This window comes from Festucalex cinctus, chromosome 15, assembly GCF_051991245.1.
Source record: "Festucalex cinctus isolate MCC-2025b chromosome 15, RoL_Fcin_1.0, whole genome shotgun sequence".
Classification (NCBI taxonomy): domain Eukaryota; kingdom Metazoa; phylum Chordata; class Actinopteri; order Syngnathiformes; family Syngnathidae; genus Festucalex; species Festucalex cinctus.
In genome coordinates, this window is record NC_135425.1 from 8713555 (window position 1) to 8735303 (window position 21749).

At 37.9% G+C, this 21749-nt stretch overlaps 1 protein-coding gene across 4 annotated transcripts in view; it reads left to right on the top strand.

Moving 5' to 3' along the window:
- dcc (DCC netrin 1 receptor) overlaps positions 1 to 21749 on the top strand; it is a 466971-nt gene that overhangs the window by 210068 nt on the left and 235154 nt on the right. For all 4 annotated transcript variants that reach the window (XM_077498096.1, XM_077498095.1, XM_077498097.1 and 1 more), the window contains exons 6-7: positions 8202 to 8356; positions 9050 to 9170. In XM_077498096.1, coding sequence (XP_077354222.1) covers positions 8202 to 8356; positions 9050 to 9170 — 276 coding nt within the window. The remainder of the gene's footprint in view (positions 1 to 8201; positions 8357 to 9049; positions 9171 to 21749) is intronic.

Sequence of the window (21749 nt, forward strand, 5' to 3'; positions counted from 1 at the left end):
AGACTGCAGGTGTTCATCAGTGAGGCGACTCCGAGGTGATGTTTTGTTCATTTTGATCAGAGAGCGCAGCTGTTCACAAAGATTTGTGCTTCCAAAGATAAACAGCATTCGAGACACATATAGACGATGCTACGGAATGATCGCGGGTAGCTCTTCGTTTCCTGCATTATCACATTTGTAGTTTGTGTGTCATCAGTGCTTCACATTGCACCATTACTCATTCACGGCCAGTCATTTTAGAAAATTTTAAAATTGTCAATACTCACGTGATATTACATTCAATAATTATATATAAACCGAATCTACCAAATAACAGAATAGACTCCCTACTTTTTGCCCCGTCCCGTTCTTTTATAATTGACAGCAGAAAAATGTAGGTTTGCCAAAATACAACCATTTCTCCCATGGACTTTGAAATTGTGTTTATTTGGTATAAAATGGGGCAATGATGTCATCTACCGGTGGTTGGGCATCAGTAAAGTTGTTTCCAAATTTGATATTTACAGTGGAGCATAATCAGATTCGCCCCCATTCAGCACCGCTCTAAAAAATACAATTGACAAGTATACTTGTCAAAGGCAGTGAATGAGTTTAAAATATATTATGCGTGGGGTGAAATCAGATTATTCGGAATTTCGCTGCATGCTTTGCTGTAGTCACAAGTATCAGGTTTATCGGGCGTCATGGTAATTTATACAACAAGTTTCAATGTTAGTGAAATTTATGATGACACTGTTCTCATGCTCTTTTATAGAGCCAAATGTGTGTTTGTTAAATATAAAGCAGATATCACAGAGAAAGGTTTACTTGCACCATGCAATTTTATGCTATTTAGGAAATAGTTCCAGATATAATTGCATACCTACGAGACGTAAACTGGGTGTTTGACACATATGCCCAAGAGGCTCCGTATAATCTGGATATAAAAATACAATGAAACACGATAATGGTTTTATGAAGTGTAATTACAGTAAGACAAAAGTCTCACGCACCCACGCACATACATTCACACACATGCTCTAGAACATTTGTGCATTGTGCGAACTCTGCCACGCTGTACCTTGTACAACAAAGGGCTTCTTAACAGCACAATTGCTTGTACTTTTCACTTTCTTCTGAACAATGCTGAGGGATAATTTACAGCAAACCAGAATAACTGAAATATGTCACGACACAGTAAGAGAGAAAGCACAGCTAAGTGTTCTGTGTGGATGCCAGAAGGGATAAAGTTATTATTTCATGAACACACACAATATTTGTCTGAAATATTTGTTGGTTATTTGATTTTTTTTTTGTGAACTAAGGTTCCACTAAGGCTAGGGCTGTCAAAGTTAAAGCGTTAATAGATTAATTAATCGCAGTAAAATGTCGCATTAATCACGTATTAACGCATATTAATCGTGCTATTTTTTTCGACAGCACTAGATCCTTGAATGTAACCGTGGATGGTTACATTGAAGGCTGCGCAGGTCAGTGATTAGGTCAATGCACGGCATTTCCTACGGCTGTTGTTCCAAAATGAGCGGGGTGACTCCAGTCGGTGGTAAATTTCCACCCCAACGGGTCTTTAGATAAAACAAAAGTAATTTATGTTTAATTAATTAATAATTGCTGAATTGCACCCAATTGATATGACGCTGCAATTGCGTACATGCATTTAATCAATGTTTGCAAATAACATTCAGATAAAAAAAAAGAGTTAATGTCAAAATATTACGGTATTTTGTATTTATTTTATATTCCGCGAATACGCAAGCAATTTAGCTGATTAATCGTGATTAATCAAAATTACAAAGTGTGATTAATCAGATTAAAAAATTTAATCGTTTGACCGCACTATATATATATATATATATATATATATATATATATATATATATATAAATGTTCTGAATACTTGCATCACAACCTTAAATCAGCTGGCTCGACGATTCTATTCTTGCATAATAGCAATCATGGTTAAAGTGTATTTAAGTGCAGATTTAAAGTAGCTGCTAACAGTTTTATGTTCACATGGGGAGAAGTATGGGTTTAACTGAATGGTGCCTGAGTGTCCTCCACTAGATTCTCCCTGGATTTTATCATTCCACACATCCAGATGCTCATTGAAATAAATGATAGAGCTCATTTCCATGTGAAAACTGAGTGGAAGTTGAAGCAGATAGAGGCAGCGTCATTGATACTAACTGCATTCTTGTGTGTGTGCATTTGGTTACGTGTCAATTACAACTATTCCTTTTTGTTAAGCAGTTGCCACTCATTGTATCACCGATAGCAGACAGTATCCAGGTGACGGTGTGTGTCTCCATTGTCCAGACAAGCCAGACTCGGGATTGTTGCGTGTGTTGGAGGTCAGCCGGTTGTTGTTGCGTCCTATTAACATGTGAATGCGCGGCTCAGCTGTTTCCCTCAGGAAGCAGAACCACATTAATTTGTGACTTGCCTGTTGTCATTTGAAACACAAAGGACCACTAAGAAATACTTTTGTAAACACGTCTCCTCCGGTGACTAGGTGATCAATGTTTAACGTGTATTTTATTTATTTCTAGCAAAAAAAGGATTATGGGATCTCGTAATTACAATCAAGCACTCTTCTGTCATTTTTACCTCAGCTGCGGTAAAAATGAGTAAAGAGAAATTTCATCCTACATTTTATGGTGTTGTATATATTTCGAACAGTATGCCTTTGATGGCAGTTAATCAAATACTGCAAAACTCCTAATTTAAAGATAATTCTTTATTTAAAGTTTGACATTAATTTTTTTGCAATTTGAAACTTGTCAAGACAAGTTTATATACATAGCCAGAAATCACAAAAGTGTGTCAAGGGGCTTCCTATCTCACACTTCACAAAAATCTATGACATCAGATGTAAACAACCCATCTGAGCAAGGACAAAAGGAAATGGAAAAACCATGGGAATGGATCACAGATGGAGCGATTACCTGATCAGTAATCACATGATATGACGATAACAGTGGACTACCACTATTCACAAGTTAGAGGGACCCGGTCCTGCCGCCAATACGGATGTAACAATATCCAAACATTGCGATACAATATTATCACAATATGAACCTCACAATACTATAATTATCACGATATTGTGGGGAGGTGGGCGATATACAGTAATATCCGGACTATAAGCCGCAACTTTTTTTCACACGCTTTCACACATACACACACAAAAAAAAGAGAACAATGATAAGAAGTTTAATCGGTCAGACTACCGAATGAACAATTCTGAGCTCTCACTTGAAAAAAATAAAAAATTTTCAATGACACGTTGACTGGACTTCAGCGAGACTTCCTTCACTGCCATTACACAATATTTAATTGGTTTCCACAAGTCACATGTAGCTCGGTTGGTAGTGCGGTGGAGCAACCAGTAAACAAGAGGCGATGGATTGAATGCCAGCTTAGACTGGTTTCAGTTCATACAGTAATAATTTTCACATAAATTATCTTTCAATTTATTTCATAATCAGTCTACAAGCATCCCACGTGCATTCAAATATTAGCATCGAGGTTTTTGTTTTTTTTGTTTTGTTTTTTTAAATCATTCAACTTTCAGCATTCACACACAATTTCCCCAGAATTTGCATATTGCCTAGTTTCTATAGTGGTTTAAAAAAAAAAAAAAGATGAAGGATTCTGTTTCCATGTGTCTTAGGCTAATTTCTAGATGTGTCAGTGAAAGTTGTTGTGTCTGAGTGTGTCATTGTTGGTGTTGTGAAGCTGCAGCCGCCCGGTGTTTAAAGGAAATCATTATCCTTTAATTAGAGCATTATTGCAGTGATAAAATTACACCTCCAGATAATGATGTATTGATGGGAAACACAACTTTGGAACTGCAGTTTCACTTTACAGTTCTTTATTATTTGTCTTGTTCATGACCTGATCAGACTATTTTCTCTTTTTTAATTTTCATTTTTACATTACTCTCAAATTAATTCACAACTGTGTATCCTTGCTCCTTTCTTCTTTCTAACTCATTTGCTCTTTTGTCTGGATTCAGTTCTCCCCTTTCGTTAATTCTTCCTACATTCTCCTGTATTCCATCCATCCATCCATTTTCTTGACCGCTTATTCCTCACAAGGGTCGCGGGGGCTGCTGGCGCCTATCTCAGCTGGCTCTGGGCAGTAGGCGGGGGACACCCTGGACTGGTTGCCAACCAATCGCAGTCTCCTGTATTGTTCTTTTTTAATTTACTATTTCAAGGCTTAGAAGTGTGGACTCTTGTAAATGTGTGTGACAATGACATGACATTCTTGGTCCGTTGTGTGTTTACTGACAGGTTGAATGTTTGTTTTTTGGGGATCGTTGACAATGTCACTACTACACGAGGCATCTACGCTTCTCTGTTGAAACTCATTCACTCCCAGCCATTTTCACAGAAGCAATCCCGTTCACTCCCGGCTGTTTTACTGGATTTTGACTGATTTTGCAAGGCCCCCAGAATATTGTGTTCTATTGCTATAAAAGCATGGAACCTATCAAACGAAAGATTAAAGTCTCTTCTTCCATCAGGAAAAAAATATGTTTATATCTGTTTCCATTTTGCAGCAATTAGCATTAGAAGAGAGCTAAGTTTCATCAGTTTTCACAAATCTATTTAAAATTGTAAGTAATTGAGCTTTTTTTCTAGATGGCTCTGGTTGATCTCATTTGCTCTGCTGCCACCTGCTGGCCATTTGTGTAATAACTACCATTTCTGCAACTGTTCTTTGCAGTTGAGAGGCTGCATCAAAGCCTTCTGTGTGCTCTACATTAAAAAAATAAATAAATAAAAACGTATAAATACGTCTTTGGGACACTTAGAACATTAAAAAAACGTATTTATACGTTTTTGGGAGCAAATGAGTTAAGAGATGGCTTCTGTCGTCTGTTCTCAGTCGTATGATGCTCTTCAACGACAGCAGTGTGTCCTGTCATTAACCTGTTCTGGATCAAGTGTGCCTATTTGCAGAGGTGGCACCGTTAATCGTCAATTCCCCTCAATGACGATGCTCACCCTTCTCTGAGTTCTTCCAAATTTTCAGCGAATGCTTTTTATGACGCAAAGCTTCGCAAAAACACACGGACTCGCCGGATGTAAACCTGCTTCGGTCGGTGCTCAGTCCGTGATTTTTTTTTTTAGGCTCGGCGTCATTGTGCACACGACGAAAAGTGGGCATCATCATTGACGAGAAGTGATGACTAACGCAAGTGTCCAGCTCTTACAATCACCACTTGATTCAGTTTGCTCAGTCAGCTACTTCATACTTGTTACATTAAACTGCTTCTAAATGTTTATCTTACTTGACTCATTTCAGTATTTGTCTATTTTCACTTACAATGTGAATTCACATGACAACTCATTTTACTGACAAATACACCTCATACAACAAAAATATTTAAAACCAAAAAGTTCTTAAAGGAACACAAGACATACAAAACTAACCAGCTAATCTGTCAAATGGTTAATTTCAACTCTTCCCTGAAAAAGATGCCAATTTATGTTGAGCAATTGTGATTTTATCGCACTTTTTTATGAACATTTTTGCGTTAAATACTATATCAGGCATTTCGGACAGTCACGTGATCATCGTGACGTATAGTGTGCGTAAAATACAAATTGAATGAATGACAATAAAGAACTCACGAGGAATTATTGCGTCCCATGGTGGATATCAAAGGTGGAATTTTGCCTTCCAACAAAGAAGCACTTGTTTAAAAGCAGTACAGCCAAAGACTTGTTTCCAACCGAAAGCCGGATAAAAATGGCACATCCAGCCATCGGCGAGTCCAAGTGGATGGTAAACATCCGGATGAGTTGTATTCTGCTAGACTAAGCTACGTGTCATGTGCACGGCTTTAGCGCACATTAACTCATTCACTCTCAGCCATTTTCACTGAAGCAACCCCCTTCGCTCCCGACTGTTTTGCTGGATAGGGCCACAGAATAATGTGTTCTATTGCTATAAAAACATAGAACCTACCAAAAGAAAGATTAAAGTCTCTTCTTTCATCAGGGAAAAAATATATATTTATATCAATTTCTGTTTTGCAGCAGTTAGCATTAGAATATATAGCTAAGTTTCATCATAATTCACAAACACTGGCAAAAAGAGCTTGTTGCAACATGGCCCTGGATGATCTCGTATACTCTGCTGCCACCTGCTGGTCGTTTTTGTAATAAATACCACTGCTTTCAGCAACCTCTTCAGGTCAGAAGCTGCATCAAAGCCTTCTGTATGCGCCAAGACAAAAAACACTCATTCAATCCCAAAAACGTATAAAAACAGATAAATACGTTTTTGGGAGTGCAGGACAAAGTATTTTAAAAAAACGTATTTATACGTTTTTGGGATTGAATGAGTTAAGAGCGGCCACCCCCACCCCCACACGGAATGACAGGAAACCGGACGTGTTGAAGATTTTACTCTGAACAGTACTTGGGTGTTAGGATCTGGGTTTTGATTTAGGTTTTTTGGTCATGTTTTCCTTGTTTCTCCTTTCCTGTCAATGTCTTGTCAAGTTTTATCATGTCCTCCTGTGCTCGTTTTCCTGTTCCCTTGTGTTATCCAATTGCTCCCCAAGCCACTTGTGTCCTGTCCAGGTGTCTCTTGTTGTCTCGTTACTATGTGTATTTAGTTCCCTGCTTTTGTTCAGTCCTTGTCGAGTCTTTGTCCCTTTCACATCTCGTTTCCTGTGCCTGTCCGTCCTTGCCTGTTTAGTTTTCTATTAGTAAGTTTACTCCAAGCGTTGTTTTGTACTTTGTATCTTGTGTTGCACTTTGTTTATGTTAAAATGAAAACCTATTTGAGAGCACACCATCCACGCCTCACCTCGCCTCCCTCCACTTTGGTCCACAACCTCCCACAAACCGCAACATTGGAATCCGAGACGTCTTTTTCTCGCTCATTACGTCAGCAAATTCCCACTGAAATGAACGAAGACTGCTTCCGGTTACGCACTGGATACGTCATCACGATCACGTGACCAGGAACATGGCGTCCCACACCGTACGATCGAATTTGGACACTTAATCGGTTTAAACTCAAATTCAGGGATTAAGATGACAAAGATATTTGCACTTTTAGTCTTTGTATACAAAGCCTAATCCAATACTGGAAAATGATTAATAAGGTTTGTGTTGCTTTAAAGATTAAATGCAACCATATTGCGTTTCCATGAATAACACTCGTTTTTTTTTTGCATTTAAAAAAAAATACCAAATCAACTAACTCAATAATAATAATAATTATTATTATTTTTATTAATTTATCAGCACCTTTCAAAACACTCAAGGACACTTTTCAGGGCAGATTAAACTAAACAAAGACAATTTAAAGCAATATGCTCAACATAATATCATTAAAGGTACATTTAAAAGCAGATTATCAGATTTAAAGAGATTTGAAATAAAAAATATCTTACTAAAATTACTTCAAGAGTGTACAGTGCAAGAACTACATTTTAAAAATACTTTGAAAGATCGTAATCACAGGGGCATAGATTTTATCTTGAATTTAAAAACATTTGCTAATCACAGTCCATCCATCCATCCATGAATCTTCCGAACCTATTGGCTTATTTTGAATCTTTATTCATTCATGTCATACAGTCTCATAATAAACGACACCAGCAAATCGGGGGTCCGTATTTTACACAAATACGGTACAGAGAGTGTGTCAAATGCTATCCTGCTCCTGTACGCTTTTATTCCTACTCAGTTGCATTATTATACAATCATATGGGTATCATCAACGCCAATAGGTATGTGACATCAAATGGAACAGATGCATTTAAGGTGTAAAATTGTCAGGAAAAAATTTGATTCTGTGAACATGTAACAATGTTATGTTATCCCAAAGTAGTTTTACTATTGAAAAGTTAGTTGATGTTGAGAACAGTGAATTATGACCAGAATTTCAAAAACGTAGTAAATTTTAAAGTCTTCATGGTGGAATAAACAAATTTCAGTAATAAGAGCACTAACCCAACTGAAGTTGTGTTGATTAGATCTCAAGATCTTATTTTTTCTTAGCTCATGTGAACCATAATCCTGATGTAAATAAAAAACCCAAGGTCAGCAAAATAGATACAGATAGATAGATACAGGCTATATTATTATATATATTAAAGCAAAGGGTCATTCATGGATTTAGGTTATTCTTCTGTTACTGACGTTTGTTTGTTGTGTTTATTTGTGCAGTTCCTCCTCAATTCCTCAACTATCCAACCAACACTTACGCCTATGAATCCACTGACATTGAGCTGGAGTGCGCCGTGACAGGAAACCCACCACCGACCATTCGCTGGATGAAGAACGGAGAGGAGGTTATCCCCAGCGACTATTTCCAAATAGTGGTGAGCCCAAAGGAGCAAAAAAAACACATGCAATTCAATTAAATTTACAAATGCATATCTTGATCCACACATATTTAAAAGGAATTTGTATCCATAACTGATTCACAAATGTGTTATGAGAATCTACAAAGGTGCAACTGAAGTCACAAATAGGTAGGGATGGAATGATATCCAAAGGTCACGATACGATAATTATCACAATATTGTGGGGAGGTTGGCGATATTTAAAAAGGTCAAAATATTTTTTTTTTTTTTTAAAGGGCTCATACTAAAAATAAAAAATATAAAAACATACAATTTGTACATAACAGCAATGTTATGTTTATTATTATTATTATTATTATTATTATTATTGTTATTGTTATTATTATTATTATGTTATGTTGTTAATGCACGCACATGATTAATGGAATACATAGTAGAATGAACCAATAGATCTACTTTGAATAAAACTATTACTACTACTTTAATGAAATTCAAAACAGTTTTTCTGCATTTTTTTTCTGTCACATAAACAACATTTAAATATGAAACTAACTATATACTGAGAGACTGTCGCTTATAGTTTGGGTCTACTTATACTGCATCCGGTTAGGACTTTTATATAATTCTATACCATATTTGGCTATTAGTTAACAAGCTCCATTCATCCGATTTTGTTCCATGACATGTTGTCTGTTTGTTGCAATTTAGGATGGCAGTAATCTGCAAATTCTTGGTTTGGTCAAGTCAGATGAAGGATTTTATCAGTGCATTGCGGAGAATATCGCCGGCAGCTCACAGGCCATGGCTCAACTGTTGCTCCGAGAACCAGGTAAGAACTATGAACATACAGAGATTATAGCTGTGTTTTCACAAGCCTCATCAGCCATCTCCATTTCTGCCTTGAAATAATTTCCTCATCATATTGTTCAAATCTGCTTTATGCCCCACCGTACTTCAATCAGGTCGTGTAAAACTACATAGCAGCTCCAAAAACAATAAGTGATGATTATTTATTTTTTTTTATTTTTTTTTATCAAACTAACTACTACAGAGTGACTAAATAGTATTCAAATATTCCATATATACTCAAGTTCTAACTATTTCTTGTGTTTAATATAACAACATAACACATTTCTACCTTCAGTCTACTCAAAATATTATGTTCCCTTATTCACAGCATCGATTCCCTTATTCACAGCATCAGGACCAACTTGGGGTTGAGTATCTAATGGACTGTACATCACAACAAAATAAGGGATTAAAACAGGAGCCTTCAATTGCACAAAATCAAGGCTACCTTCTACTTATTAATATTTGCTATTGAATGGAAAATGTAATATCATTAAAGTCACAACGGAAACTTAATTGCAAATTGCTAACAAATTAGTTGCAAATAATTGAAAGAAAACTTTTATTGTCAGATAAGAAAATACATTGAGGACCGAAACATTGGTGAAAATATTACAATGTATCATCAATGTAGACATCTGCAAGCACCATATAAATATGATCCCGAGGGGTTGTCAGCAACAGAAGGATTTAAATATGTTTGGGTGGTTTGTACATATGTTATTTTTCAGGCCATGTCAGGGCATCATTGCCGTGTCATGGCTTTCCTGTTCCTTCCGCTTTTGGACTGTATCAGAGAGGTTCTAGGTTTCATTGGGATTCAGTTATTCTCTTAAAATAAATGTATACACTATATGGAGTATCTATGATCTTATATGGTGAGGTATATTTCATCTTACACAATTCACATTTATGCCATGTATTATTTTCTCTCTCTCTCTTTCTTTCTTTCTTTCACAACTCTTTCTTTTCCCCTGAGCCAGCGGCACAGATGGCAACATATAAGCACACACGTACGGACACACACGCACAAACATTAGGAGGGTCAGATGGTTGTTGTTATCGCTTGGTTCTTATCGCCACGGGAAACGAGCATCTCAGCAGGCCGCACAGTGCCCAATCAGTGTTCCCATGAGAAATCACAGTGTTTGTGTGAATGTCAGCATACCACCTTGTTACCCTTGACAACTGCAGGCCACTTGATCCTTTGAGTGACTCTTGAGACAGACAGACAGACCTGTGAGTCCACGCGAACACAATACAGTTACAACTTCGCCTCTTCAGATGTGTTACTGGCTGCATATTCTTTAAATACACCGTAACTGCAAAATAGTGAAATATATTAAATTGCAGTGTTGGGTCGGCTATGGTGCTTGGAAAATGTAGTGAGTGAAGCGACAAGTTATGCCAAATTAAATGAAACTTCAATGCACTGAAGACACCATGGATGTGTTCAACAGAGGAAGGGGAGGCAGACGCTAAAAAAAAAATCCATATACCTCATGAAGAATGTAAAATATAGGAAAAAAGAATATATATGTTTTGTTTTCATAATGGCCTTTTTTCATTTTTAGTTTTTTGGTTCGTGTTTTTATTTTTATTTTTACTTTTTAATTTCTAATTGAGTCAATTTCTATGATTTCATCGTCTTAAATCAGGATATCAAACATACGGCCCGCGAGCCAGATCAGGCCCGCAAAGGGGTTTAATCCAGCCCGCGAGATGATTTTGTAAAGTAAAAAAAAAAAAAAAAAAGTGTAACGTCGGACTAATTAATCATCTGGCCACAATAAAAACATAAATTTGTAATTTCACAAGCTGTCCTCAGATGAGCAATGCAACTTGTACGGGGAATTGTCATCCTGGATGTCATTATTGTTTAATTATTCTTATTTTTTGTAATCATACAACAGCATAAACGTGTTAAATACGACACAAATTCAATTACTGGTAAAACAAATAGATATGACTAGGATTAACGTCCTTATAACGTCATTAACTGCGCTGCGCAATGCATTCTGGGAACACGTCCAGAACTCAGTGTTGCCGCGTTCCATTTGCATTTGTGTTATTTTTCGGAACAATCTGATTACAGTTGAGCTCTGTAATTTAGGGCTGGCCCACAAAAATCTGCGTATAAATGACGGCAATCGTTTTTAAGTTATACACCGTTATTTTCCCGATGTGGCCCACTTGGTAAAATATTTTCCTCCATGCGGCCCCTGAGCTAATATGAGTTTGACACCCCTGGTCTATATAGTCGATTTTGAGGAGGCTTGTATTTTCAATTTCTCTTCATGTCTCCTATATGCTTTTTTTTTTTTTTTTTTTAATGCTTTCTAACACTTTCATTATACATTCTAATTTTCCATAGTCAGGCTAATTTTTTTTTTTTTTTTTTTATGTTTATGTGTTTTTGGTTTGAGGTGAGGCAGACATTACAGTGCATCAACGAAGAAAACACAGGTTTGTTTTCTTTTATACAGATGTAACATAGTAAATATACTGGACAGTGCTTGGTGAAATTATGGCAGCAGGGTCACAACAGTGCTGTCAGAAGAACAGCTATATATGCAGAATGCCAGAAGAAAACACAAAGCTGTGAGAACAATGCAGTGTAGTGAGACAAGTTTCGTGAATGATAATGAAAAATGAAAAAGTCTCCATGTTGTACACCTAACAACTTCCACTAATTGTTATAAAACCAGACTATAAACAAAAATGCACAGTTTCCATTTGAAATTGAATCGCAACTGTCGACGTTATGCAGATGAATTTATGTCGAGACCAAAGATGATTTCTATCAACATTACACTGTGTGTAGGTGACATTTATGCATCTCAGTGTGCTATATTTCTTCCCAAGCTACAGTTTTTCCACCTGTTTGTACTGTAGTTAATGCTAACTTGGTGAGGTACTTTCATTGACACCTTGTAAAATAAATGTTAATGTATTCATTGTATTTTTGTTGTTGGACTCTCATATGGCTTACTAAAAGGAAGCATCATTTGTAGTATTATCAGTACACGTGAATGTATCAGAATATCTTAGTTAACAGCATACACTATATCATATACACATAGTATCAATTTGTAATTTACAATATCAAGTTGTATTAATTTAATATGTTTTGTAGCAAAACTGATGGAAATGCAATGCTTCAAAAATTATGCATGTGAAAAGAATGCTGATATACTGTTGTTTGGGTTATTTCCAAGATATGGACAAAAATAGACCATGTGGTAAAAATGTTGAATTTTGAGATTTCTCCCAAAACACATTCCTTAAGGTCTCGATTTAATATCTCAGCAGCCCAAAGTGTGATCAAAGTGTTTGGAAATAAGTCATTAGTAGACCTGTGCATCATTAGCGTCTTGGGGAAACCGCAAACTTGCTGTCTCCATATATTTACATTTATATATATGACAACAGTGTACATCAAACCCTTTGAATCATTTGAGAAATCAGTTCATTGAACTTATTATTATTATTATTATTATTATTATTATTATTAGGGATGGTCGAGTACCGATACCAGGTATCGGTATTGGGCCGATACCAGCCTTTTTTCAAGTACTCGATTACTCGTGACGCAGACGAGTACAAGCGACCGATGGCAGAGGGGGAAGACGTTAAGTGAATCCTCCTTGCCTGTAACTGGCGCTAGCTTGCAGCAGTTTTTCACCAAAACTTCACCGGTTTGGAAATGCTTCAAAATTGTGAATCTTAAACTAAAAGAGCATTTTTGTGTTTTATTTTGAGCGTTAAGACGATTGAAGAGTGGCTGTGCATTTGGTTAAAAATATCTTTTAGTGATTTTTTTTATTTGTCAAAATGTACTACTGGTATCGGCAGTTGGTATCGGTATCGGTGAGTACTGAGGGTCTGAGTATCGGTATCGGTCTGAAAAAAAGTGGTATCGAACATCCCTTATTATTATTATCATCATTATTATTATTATTATTATTATTATTATTATTAGTAGTAGTAGTAGTCGTAGTAGTAGTATTGTTGTTGTTGTTTTAAAAGCATACTCTGTGGCACAACTATGGGTGGGGGTCTGTCTCACATGGATGCACAATTGTGGGTGGAAAGCGGTCTCCCTGATAAGCGTACTTTGCACGTTGATAACCTGCATAGATTCCAGCGAATCAGTTTATGCTTCCACAATATCTCCTGTGCTGAATTTAAAGGGAATAAGAGGAGCCATTTTCATTGGCCGGGAATCAAGTGGTCTGTTTATTCATGCTTTCATTCATCCATGCACACAGTTTCACCTTGCATTGCGTTACACTTGCGCTGGGCACAAAACTACGGTCCCAAGACTTTTGGGAGTTGAGTCTGATACAAGACTGGTCCAAAACCTTCAGAGTGTGGTCTCAAGGCCATTCACAAGCTACCAGTCACTACTTCCCATTACTGCCAAAATGTACTACGACACTGGCTTCCTGCCACAGTAAATGTATGTTAGGTTCATTACATACTCAAAATTGGCCAACGATGAGAATTTGAGTATAAATGATTGTCTGACCTCATCTCATGTCAGCCCTAGGAGACTGAATTATATAGTAACTTATAGCCTATGTTCTAATGGCCAGTACCATTTTTGAATCATCACTTACTGATGAGTTTAGTGGGTGTTGCAGATGGGCCAGAAATAGAAGCAAGAGAGGGAGAGACCATTATTTCAAGTGCAAGTTAATGTATTCATATAGGAGCCACACTCTTCTCTCTTTTACAATCTTCTCATTCCACACTTGACCCTTCTGCAGTAGAGTCTCATTTAAATCCTGGTCTGGATCAAATTTGAAATCTGGACCAGGCTTAAATGAATTCATCCTGCATGAGATATGGAGATGGGTGTGAGCCAGCACTAAATTGAAGTGGCATACAGGACTAAATGGGATAGGAGATTTGAACCCTTATTTCCATACATTATAGGGAATAGTAAGGCTAATGGTTGTTAGATTTACCCATCAGCCAACATTGTGCATGCCATGCTCGGGAGAATATATAATTTTAGTATCCTGGTCACCTCACACTGGTCGCTGGATACTTAAGTCATGTTCCTCTATCTCATCCAATAATAAGGGGTGGGACTGACCATACCCCACAATAACAATAATATCACGATATCTATTATTATATTGTCAGACATTTTCTTAAAAACATCTCATGATCTTAAGTGTGTGAGTGACAGTGGAAACTTCTCGACTGTTCGTCGCCAACTGTTCTTCGCCATTGCTAGTGCCTACTTTACCGCCAACTAGGGGATTAGCAGTGTTCAGTTGTCAGACTATAGAGGTCCGGACGTTGACATAATGCATCCCACAATGCACGTTAGTGGCGCCACTTTGGTAGGCAAAAAAAAAAAACGTGCCGAGTACTTTGATTAAATGGCAAATGCTGCACTTTTAACAATGATAGAAAGCTTTTGTGGACCAGGTGCCACAACAAGAAGAGGCAAAAGAAAGATTGCACTTTCTCCAGGCGACCAAAAGAGGAACCAATACGCAGCCAATGGATCATAACAGGCTTAAAGAGTGAACAACAAGCCGGAGGAATTGTTATCCTCCTCATTGCAGTAGATATCGCTTGTGTAGTGAATAGTGATAACTTCATATCAGGTGTGTCAATCACAGAATTAGTCGTGTGGATGTAGTTCGATCGGGCACTTTATACAAGGTGGCTGAATCAGCAGATGCTAACCGACATGAAGCAATTCTCCCACGAGTCCCACCACACGAAACATCTGGCAGAAATAATGTTTCGTTTGTTTATGCTGCTATTGTTTACTAGTTGAATTTAGTAACTGACCAACTGCATAACGAAGACTTTTTACGGCATAAATAATGGCGGCGCCAGCTGAATTAGCAGATGCTAAGTTGCTAACATACCTAAATAACACTTCAAGACTTGCGTTAAACAGCTAATTTCAATATAAGTTAGACCACACATAAAGGGAAAATAAATCTGCATTGTACAAATCTGTAAAGCCTCTATATGATCACATTTGTGAGCACTCACCAGCAATGTTCCCTCTAATTTTCCGTGTTTCTGTGCATTCACACAAACTTCTTAAGTGTTCCATGGACTACGGTGAGCAACATACTTATATATCAATGGACTCACAATGCCACTTACTCACCATAGTGAGAGGTGAAGCCACAGGCAGCCATCATACGTTGTCACCCACTATGCCCACCAAACTTGAAAAATTTTATTTACCCACAGCATTTTCATGTTTTTTTTTACTTTTTACGGTGAAATGCCGCCGTGTGTGGCGTATGGTTGTATCAATAAGCCATTACATAGGTAAGAATGCATTAACAAATTTTCTCTTATAAGCTATATCTTTGAGTGCTACTCAAAGATTTGTCCACATCATGTTGTCAGAATCATATACAATGAAATTAAAGCAAAGCCCATCAGGACATAATTGGCTGTGAAATGTAAACCTAACTGTTAGTCCATTTATATTCAATATACAATAAACCCTTGGCAACATCAAATATGCACATGGCAGCCAAACCAGTATAACATCTGTCCAAAACCATCATCATAAGATCATAATTCAAACCACTTATATATCAGATTTGTGAAACAAATTAGAATCAGCCCTAGTTTGTTACTTGTTTTTAATCACACAGGTCATGTTAAGCATAATTAAGTCCTAAAACAACTTGTATAAATATTGGCAGTCAAAAATAATGGAAAACATGTCATTTATTTAAACGTGAAAATTTCTGGAACGCGTGAAGATCCTCATTTAAGGGGCTCGTAAACTACACCCATATTTGAACTTCCTGAATGGAACGGTTTGCGTGTCTATGCAGTCGCGTCGTGTGAGTTTGTGTAATCTATGTATGCTTCGTACTACAGCAGAATAACTGAGTGTGCACCAAAATTGCTATTGAGACTGTAAGGGAAGTGGGAATGGTGTCATGTTGTGTGCGTGCTACGGCGTCACCGTAGCCTTATGTTGTCTATTCATTTTGGACGGAGCCGCTCCGTCCCACGACACGTGTCCCCCTTGCATTTAAGCTTTTATTTATTTTTGTCACATTTTTCTTTCACACTCCGTTAACCACGTGCTATATAAAGTTTTCAGTTTCTTTATAGGAAGAAATGCAAACAGTAAATAAAGCTCAGGTTAGGATGCACGTACCTTAAAGGGAACACTGCTCACCAGCAATTCCAAGCACCTCTGGCACTTCATCAGCAACAGTAATATCATCCAACCTGTCCATCTCGCGAATGTGTATCATGTCCTTTTCATCAAAGTGAGTGTGAATTCTCTTGGATGGAAAGTTGAGGGATAAACACTAGTTTTATCCCTACTCACCAGTGTAGTCCATTCACTGTGAATCTATGCGGCTCCTCCAATTCCTTCTAAATGTGGCGCACAAGAGGTGCACCGATAATTATGACATGACGGAAGAAGAAACTGATTTGTTGCTCCATAGCTGTGCCATAGCCAGTGGGATGATTTTTAAGTGTAAAGATGATAATGATAATAATAATAATCGTATTGTTGTTCCGATACTGGTTTCGGCAGAGGTGCCGATACTGAATTAAAACAGTGGTATTGGTATCGGTGAGTACTCAAAAATAACATGCCGATACCATTAATTCCAACACTAATATAGGATTTTGGATGCAACATCTTGTGTCTTGCTCGTGCATGACTTTCACTGATGTGTGACGGGTTCACTGCATACCAAGCCAAGATGTCCTATTGGCGCTTGAATGCTCTGAACCAATGGCAGGACAGTTTTTTCATGTTGAGGGAAAAAACAAACTTAGGTATCGATATGGTATCGGTATCGGCCAAAACTGTAAAGCTGGGTATCGGAATCGGTATCGGGGGCCAAAAAAACGGTATCGGAACAACACTAATATTGTATTGAGGTGGCATGTGCAACCGGCTGGCAACCACGGCTAGGATAGGCTCCAGCACCCCCGTGACCCTTGTGAGGAGTAAGCGGTTAAGAAAATTGATTGATGAATGGATGAGGTGGCATGGCGGGTGACTGGTTAGCACATTTGCGTCACAGTTTAGAGGTTGTGAGTTTGAATCCGGGCTCTGGCATTCCTGTGTGAATTTTGCATTTTCTCGACGTGAGTTTTGAGTTGGTACTCCGGTTTCTTTTCACATTCCAACCACATTCATGGTATGTTAAATTAGCACTTAAGTTGTCCATATGTATAGGTGTGACTGTGAGTGTGAATGCGTGTTCTTGGCTGGTGTGCTGGCAACCAGTTCAGGATGTACCCTGCCTACTTCCTGAAGACAGCTGGGATAGTTTGCAGCACACCCGAGACCCTAGTGAGGATATACAGTTCAAAACATGGATGGATATAATAATTCAGAGGATTCAATACACGCTATTTAAATATTACTGATTGATTTACACCACATGTCTGTAGAGCTTGTGTATGTGTGTGCCTGCACCTCAATCATATTCGACTAGTGGTCTGTCTACCTTACGCCAAAAGTTACATTTGGTCTGAGCAGGCCTAATTTTAGACTGCATTTCAGTCACGTGTGAGGCAGATGTCAAAAGACACACACTTGTCCAGCGGTAAACCCACCTTGGCTCAAAACTGTTTACCAAATTACCACGACGCCGGAACAAAGCTTTCACTTGGATTCAAATCATGATGTGCCAGGTTTTACGCTTGAGGGCAGCTGTGCCGTCCAAATGAAGGCCATTGTTTTGAACCTCAAAAGTTGCTTGTTGTATTATGATACAATGAAAATTGATCGTGTATTTACTAGGGATGTAACGATAAGGGCAATATCGTGATATCGTGATATTAAAACTGCCACAATATCGTCGTCATCAAAGTTCACAATATTTAAAAGGAACATGTGTTAAAAAAGTCAGGTTGATTTCCATTTGTGCAGTTCTAGCACCCTCTAGTGGCTACTTTATTAGTGCAATTTAATTTTAATTAGGGATGTTTTGGCCTTCTATGTTTAAAATCTATGCTAATTGTCAGAAGAAGGGGAGCCTAATTTACTTGTGAAGCGATCAATGTGTGCTTGCATTAGCAAGTAAGTGCCTCAATATCGTTTTTAGAGATTGTAGGTGGTTTATATGCATTGCTGTTATGTACAAAAGCACAATATTTTTAGTTTTTTTTAGTATAAGCTCTTTTTAAAAAAAATTTTTATCGTGATAATTATCGTATCGTGACGTTCATATCATGATAATATCATATCGTGGCGTTTGGATATCGTTACATCCCTGGTATTTACCGTGCAGTTTAATGATTGACGTAAAGTGGCTGCAGAAGGGGTGAAATGCGTGAAGATCATTTTGTGGTTCGTGAAACGTTTTGAGAATCAGGATGAATGGACGAACATAAAAAAAATGTAAAAGACCCGACAGAACCCGAACAAACTCAAGCCTGTGAATTTTGGAAAAATAGAGGTAAGGCCATGGGCAGAAAGAGAAAGGAAAGTGTGAAGAAGCGAAATGAATGACATAGAGAAACAGGAGGGTCAAGCTAAGGGCAGGATGAGTTTGAGTGCAATGGGGAGCAAGATGAGAAAGTGTGTCATCCATGACAGATTGGTATTCCACTGTTAGTGGCTGACCTGAGCCGACCATCGCACACATTCACAGACAAACAGAGAAATGCTTTTACTTTGTCACCCTAAATACATGGACACACAGGCCACTCACATACACATTGCAATCTTCAACATGAGTGTGCATGCAGGGGGATGGGAAATATAGGGTGTGTGAGTCCTCTGTCTGTTACCATGGTAACGATAGACCTTCTAGTCTTCATTTTAGCGTTGGTTTGGAAAATAATATTGGAGTTGCTGGATGATAAGGCAGAACCATCGTACTATATTAAGATACAAGTTGATGTCCTGTCAACAGTTAAGTTTTATATTAGATGTTAGGGGTGGGTGATATGGCCTAAAAATTATATCACAGTATTTCAAAGAAATCTGCCGTGACGATATTTTTGACGATATTGGTAATAATTACTGAATAGTAAATTTGTGATTGTCACGTCGGAATAATATCACTTTTATTGCAGCAACAGTATTGAAGTCACTTTTTTTTCCACAATTGAAATGTTAAAAAAGTGCAAATATCGCAACAACTGTAATGGAATAAAATGGAAATAGCCAGGTAGTGTTTACTCTGCGAATTGTAACATAACTGCTTAACTATGCTAAAATGAATGCCGTCACAAACGTTAATTAATGTTTACTAAGGTTTGTTTTGTTTTTTGATTTTCCTCAATGGACAGTGCTATGTCTTGTGCAGCACTGCCTTTTCAATGGGTTGTGGAATCAAAACCACCCACTAACTATGGCCAGCAGATGGCAGCATTGCATCTCTTTTCAATGGGCTCACGCTATATGAAATTACAATGAAACATGACGGATATGATGAAATTGAACGTTTTCAAGGATGACGTAAATGATCAAAGCCTTTGTCACATTAAATCAAATTCACAGAGCGTCAATAAATATAAAAGTGTCTAAGTCACTGTTGTGCAAAAAAAATGTATTTTTTCAATGTCACTCAAATTACCTATTCTCAAATGGTGATTACGAAAGAACAGAATAAGGTAGAAACACTTTTTTTTTATGTTTATGTAGTCGTAGCGCACAATATTTTGTTTGCCTTGAAAGATGAGTGAAAATGCTCAAAATCGGCTCTGTTGGGGGTTTTTTTTAGATAACATTTGGCAGTCAAAGAGTTAAAGCACATTTACTTGGCAAATACAATGAAAGCACATACCTTCAGAAGTCGGTGGCAAATTGCATGAGTCAAAAAAGTCCATTATTTTCTCCTGTGTGGTTGATCCTCGTGTTGTAGGCGGAATCGGCAATGATACGGTAGCAGCCATTTTGTGGTGTCATGCTTTGTACATCGCAGGCAAGTGTGTTGTTAAAAAATGTTTTCCCTCTGCGATTGTTTAGGCAGTGATTATTTTTGCTGCAACCGGCAAACGTCCTGCGGGCGTTATTTTGCCATGAATGTCTCTAATTGGTTAATCAGAGGAGTGAGAAAATGCCGTGATTGCTTGTTGACATTACTAGCGGGTAATCCAGTATGTTTGCGCCTCTGTGCGATAGCAACGTACACGCCGTTTTGGCGAGAGCACGTTATCTTAGCAGCCGGTTAGCATCACAAACACACGTCATCTTGATGGCGAGTTACCGGTCACGGTAAAATAAACACCACGGATTGTTTTTCTTGGCCAAACAATACGCGATCGCTTCAGTATTAACCAACCACCGTCTTTTTTTTCCCTTCATAAGGAGTGCGTCTTATCAAGAGTGCTCCAGTAATTAAGGAAAAAACGTGCATCTTTACGCTACTGTGCGACAGCAATGCACACGCCGTCTTGTTGAGCGGACGTTAGCTTAACAGCCGGTTGGCATCACAAACTTGCGTGAACTAGATGGCGAATTACCGCTCACGGTAAAATAAACACCGCAGATTGTTTATCTTGGCCAAACAATATGCAACCTTTTGTAACCAAACAGCCTCCACGCAACGAAGCTCACCCCCACTTTGCCGAAGACGCGACAGAACTGGCTAGGGGTGTTAAAAAAAAAATCGATTCGGCGATATATCGCGATACTACATCGCGCGATTCTCGAATCGATTCAATAATCGGCAAAATCGATTTTTTTTATTTTATTTTTTATTTTTATTTTTTAGGATTCACACCTTAAGCATGGAAGAATGTTATATGAACGGAACATTAAGCCTTAATATTTTTATTTCAATGCTGTTCAAACATGAAACAAATTACAACCTCTATAAGACTGAAATTTCAGATACATAAATAATACATTTTCATATAAATCTTACACTCTACAAGCTTACTGATTAGTATTTTCTAAATTTGAATGAAAAAAAATCGCAACAATCGACTTATAAATTCGTATCGGGATTAATCGGTATCGAATCGAATCGTGACCTGTGAATCGTGATACGAATCGAATCGTCAGGTACTAGGCAATTCACACCCCTAGAACTGGCTGCAACTCTTGCAGCATCACATGCTCAGACAGTTTTTTTATGCAGCAGCGAACGACACGTGTATGTCCAAATTGACACGAAGACGTATAATGTTGCACAATATGTCATCAATTTCGCGATATTTCACATTTTTACCACCCAAAAAATACACGGGTAATATTGTAGAAGATATGATATGGATCACCCCGATTAGATGTAACTGATGATTACATTTTAGGTTTAGAATATATAGTTTCCAGAGGTTGGCAATTTACATTTTCTGGCCAAACCAAACTAACCATCAGTCTGTCATTTTATTTTAACCACGCGACCGTCATCACTTCGTCACCACTATTTCAGGACCAACAAACAGAGGTGGGCATTAGTCCATCAATCGTCAACAAAATGGGCATCTGTCAGTGACGTACTGAGAGGTCTGTTGGTACTTAGCCCCCAAACAATTCAAAATGGACCCCTCCCATGGCTCAACCCACACGAGCTCAACGTTAACGTCCCCTGCCTCTGACCGCACTTAGCGATCGCTGACAGGG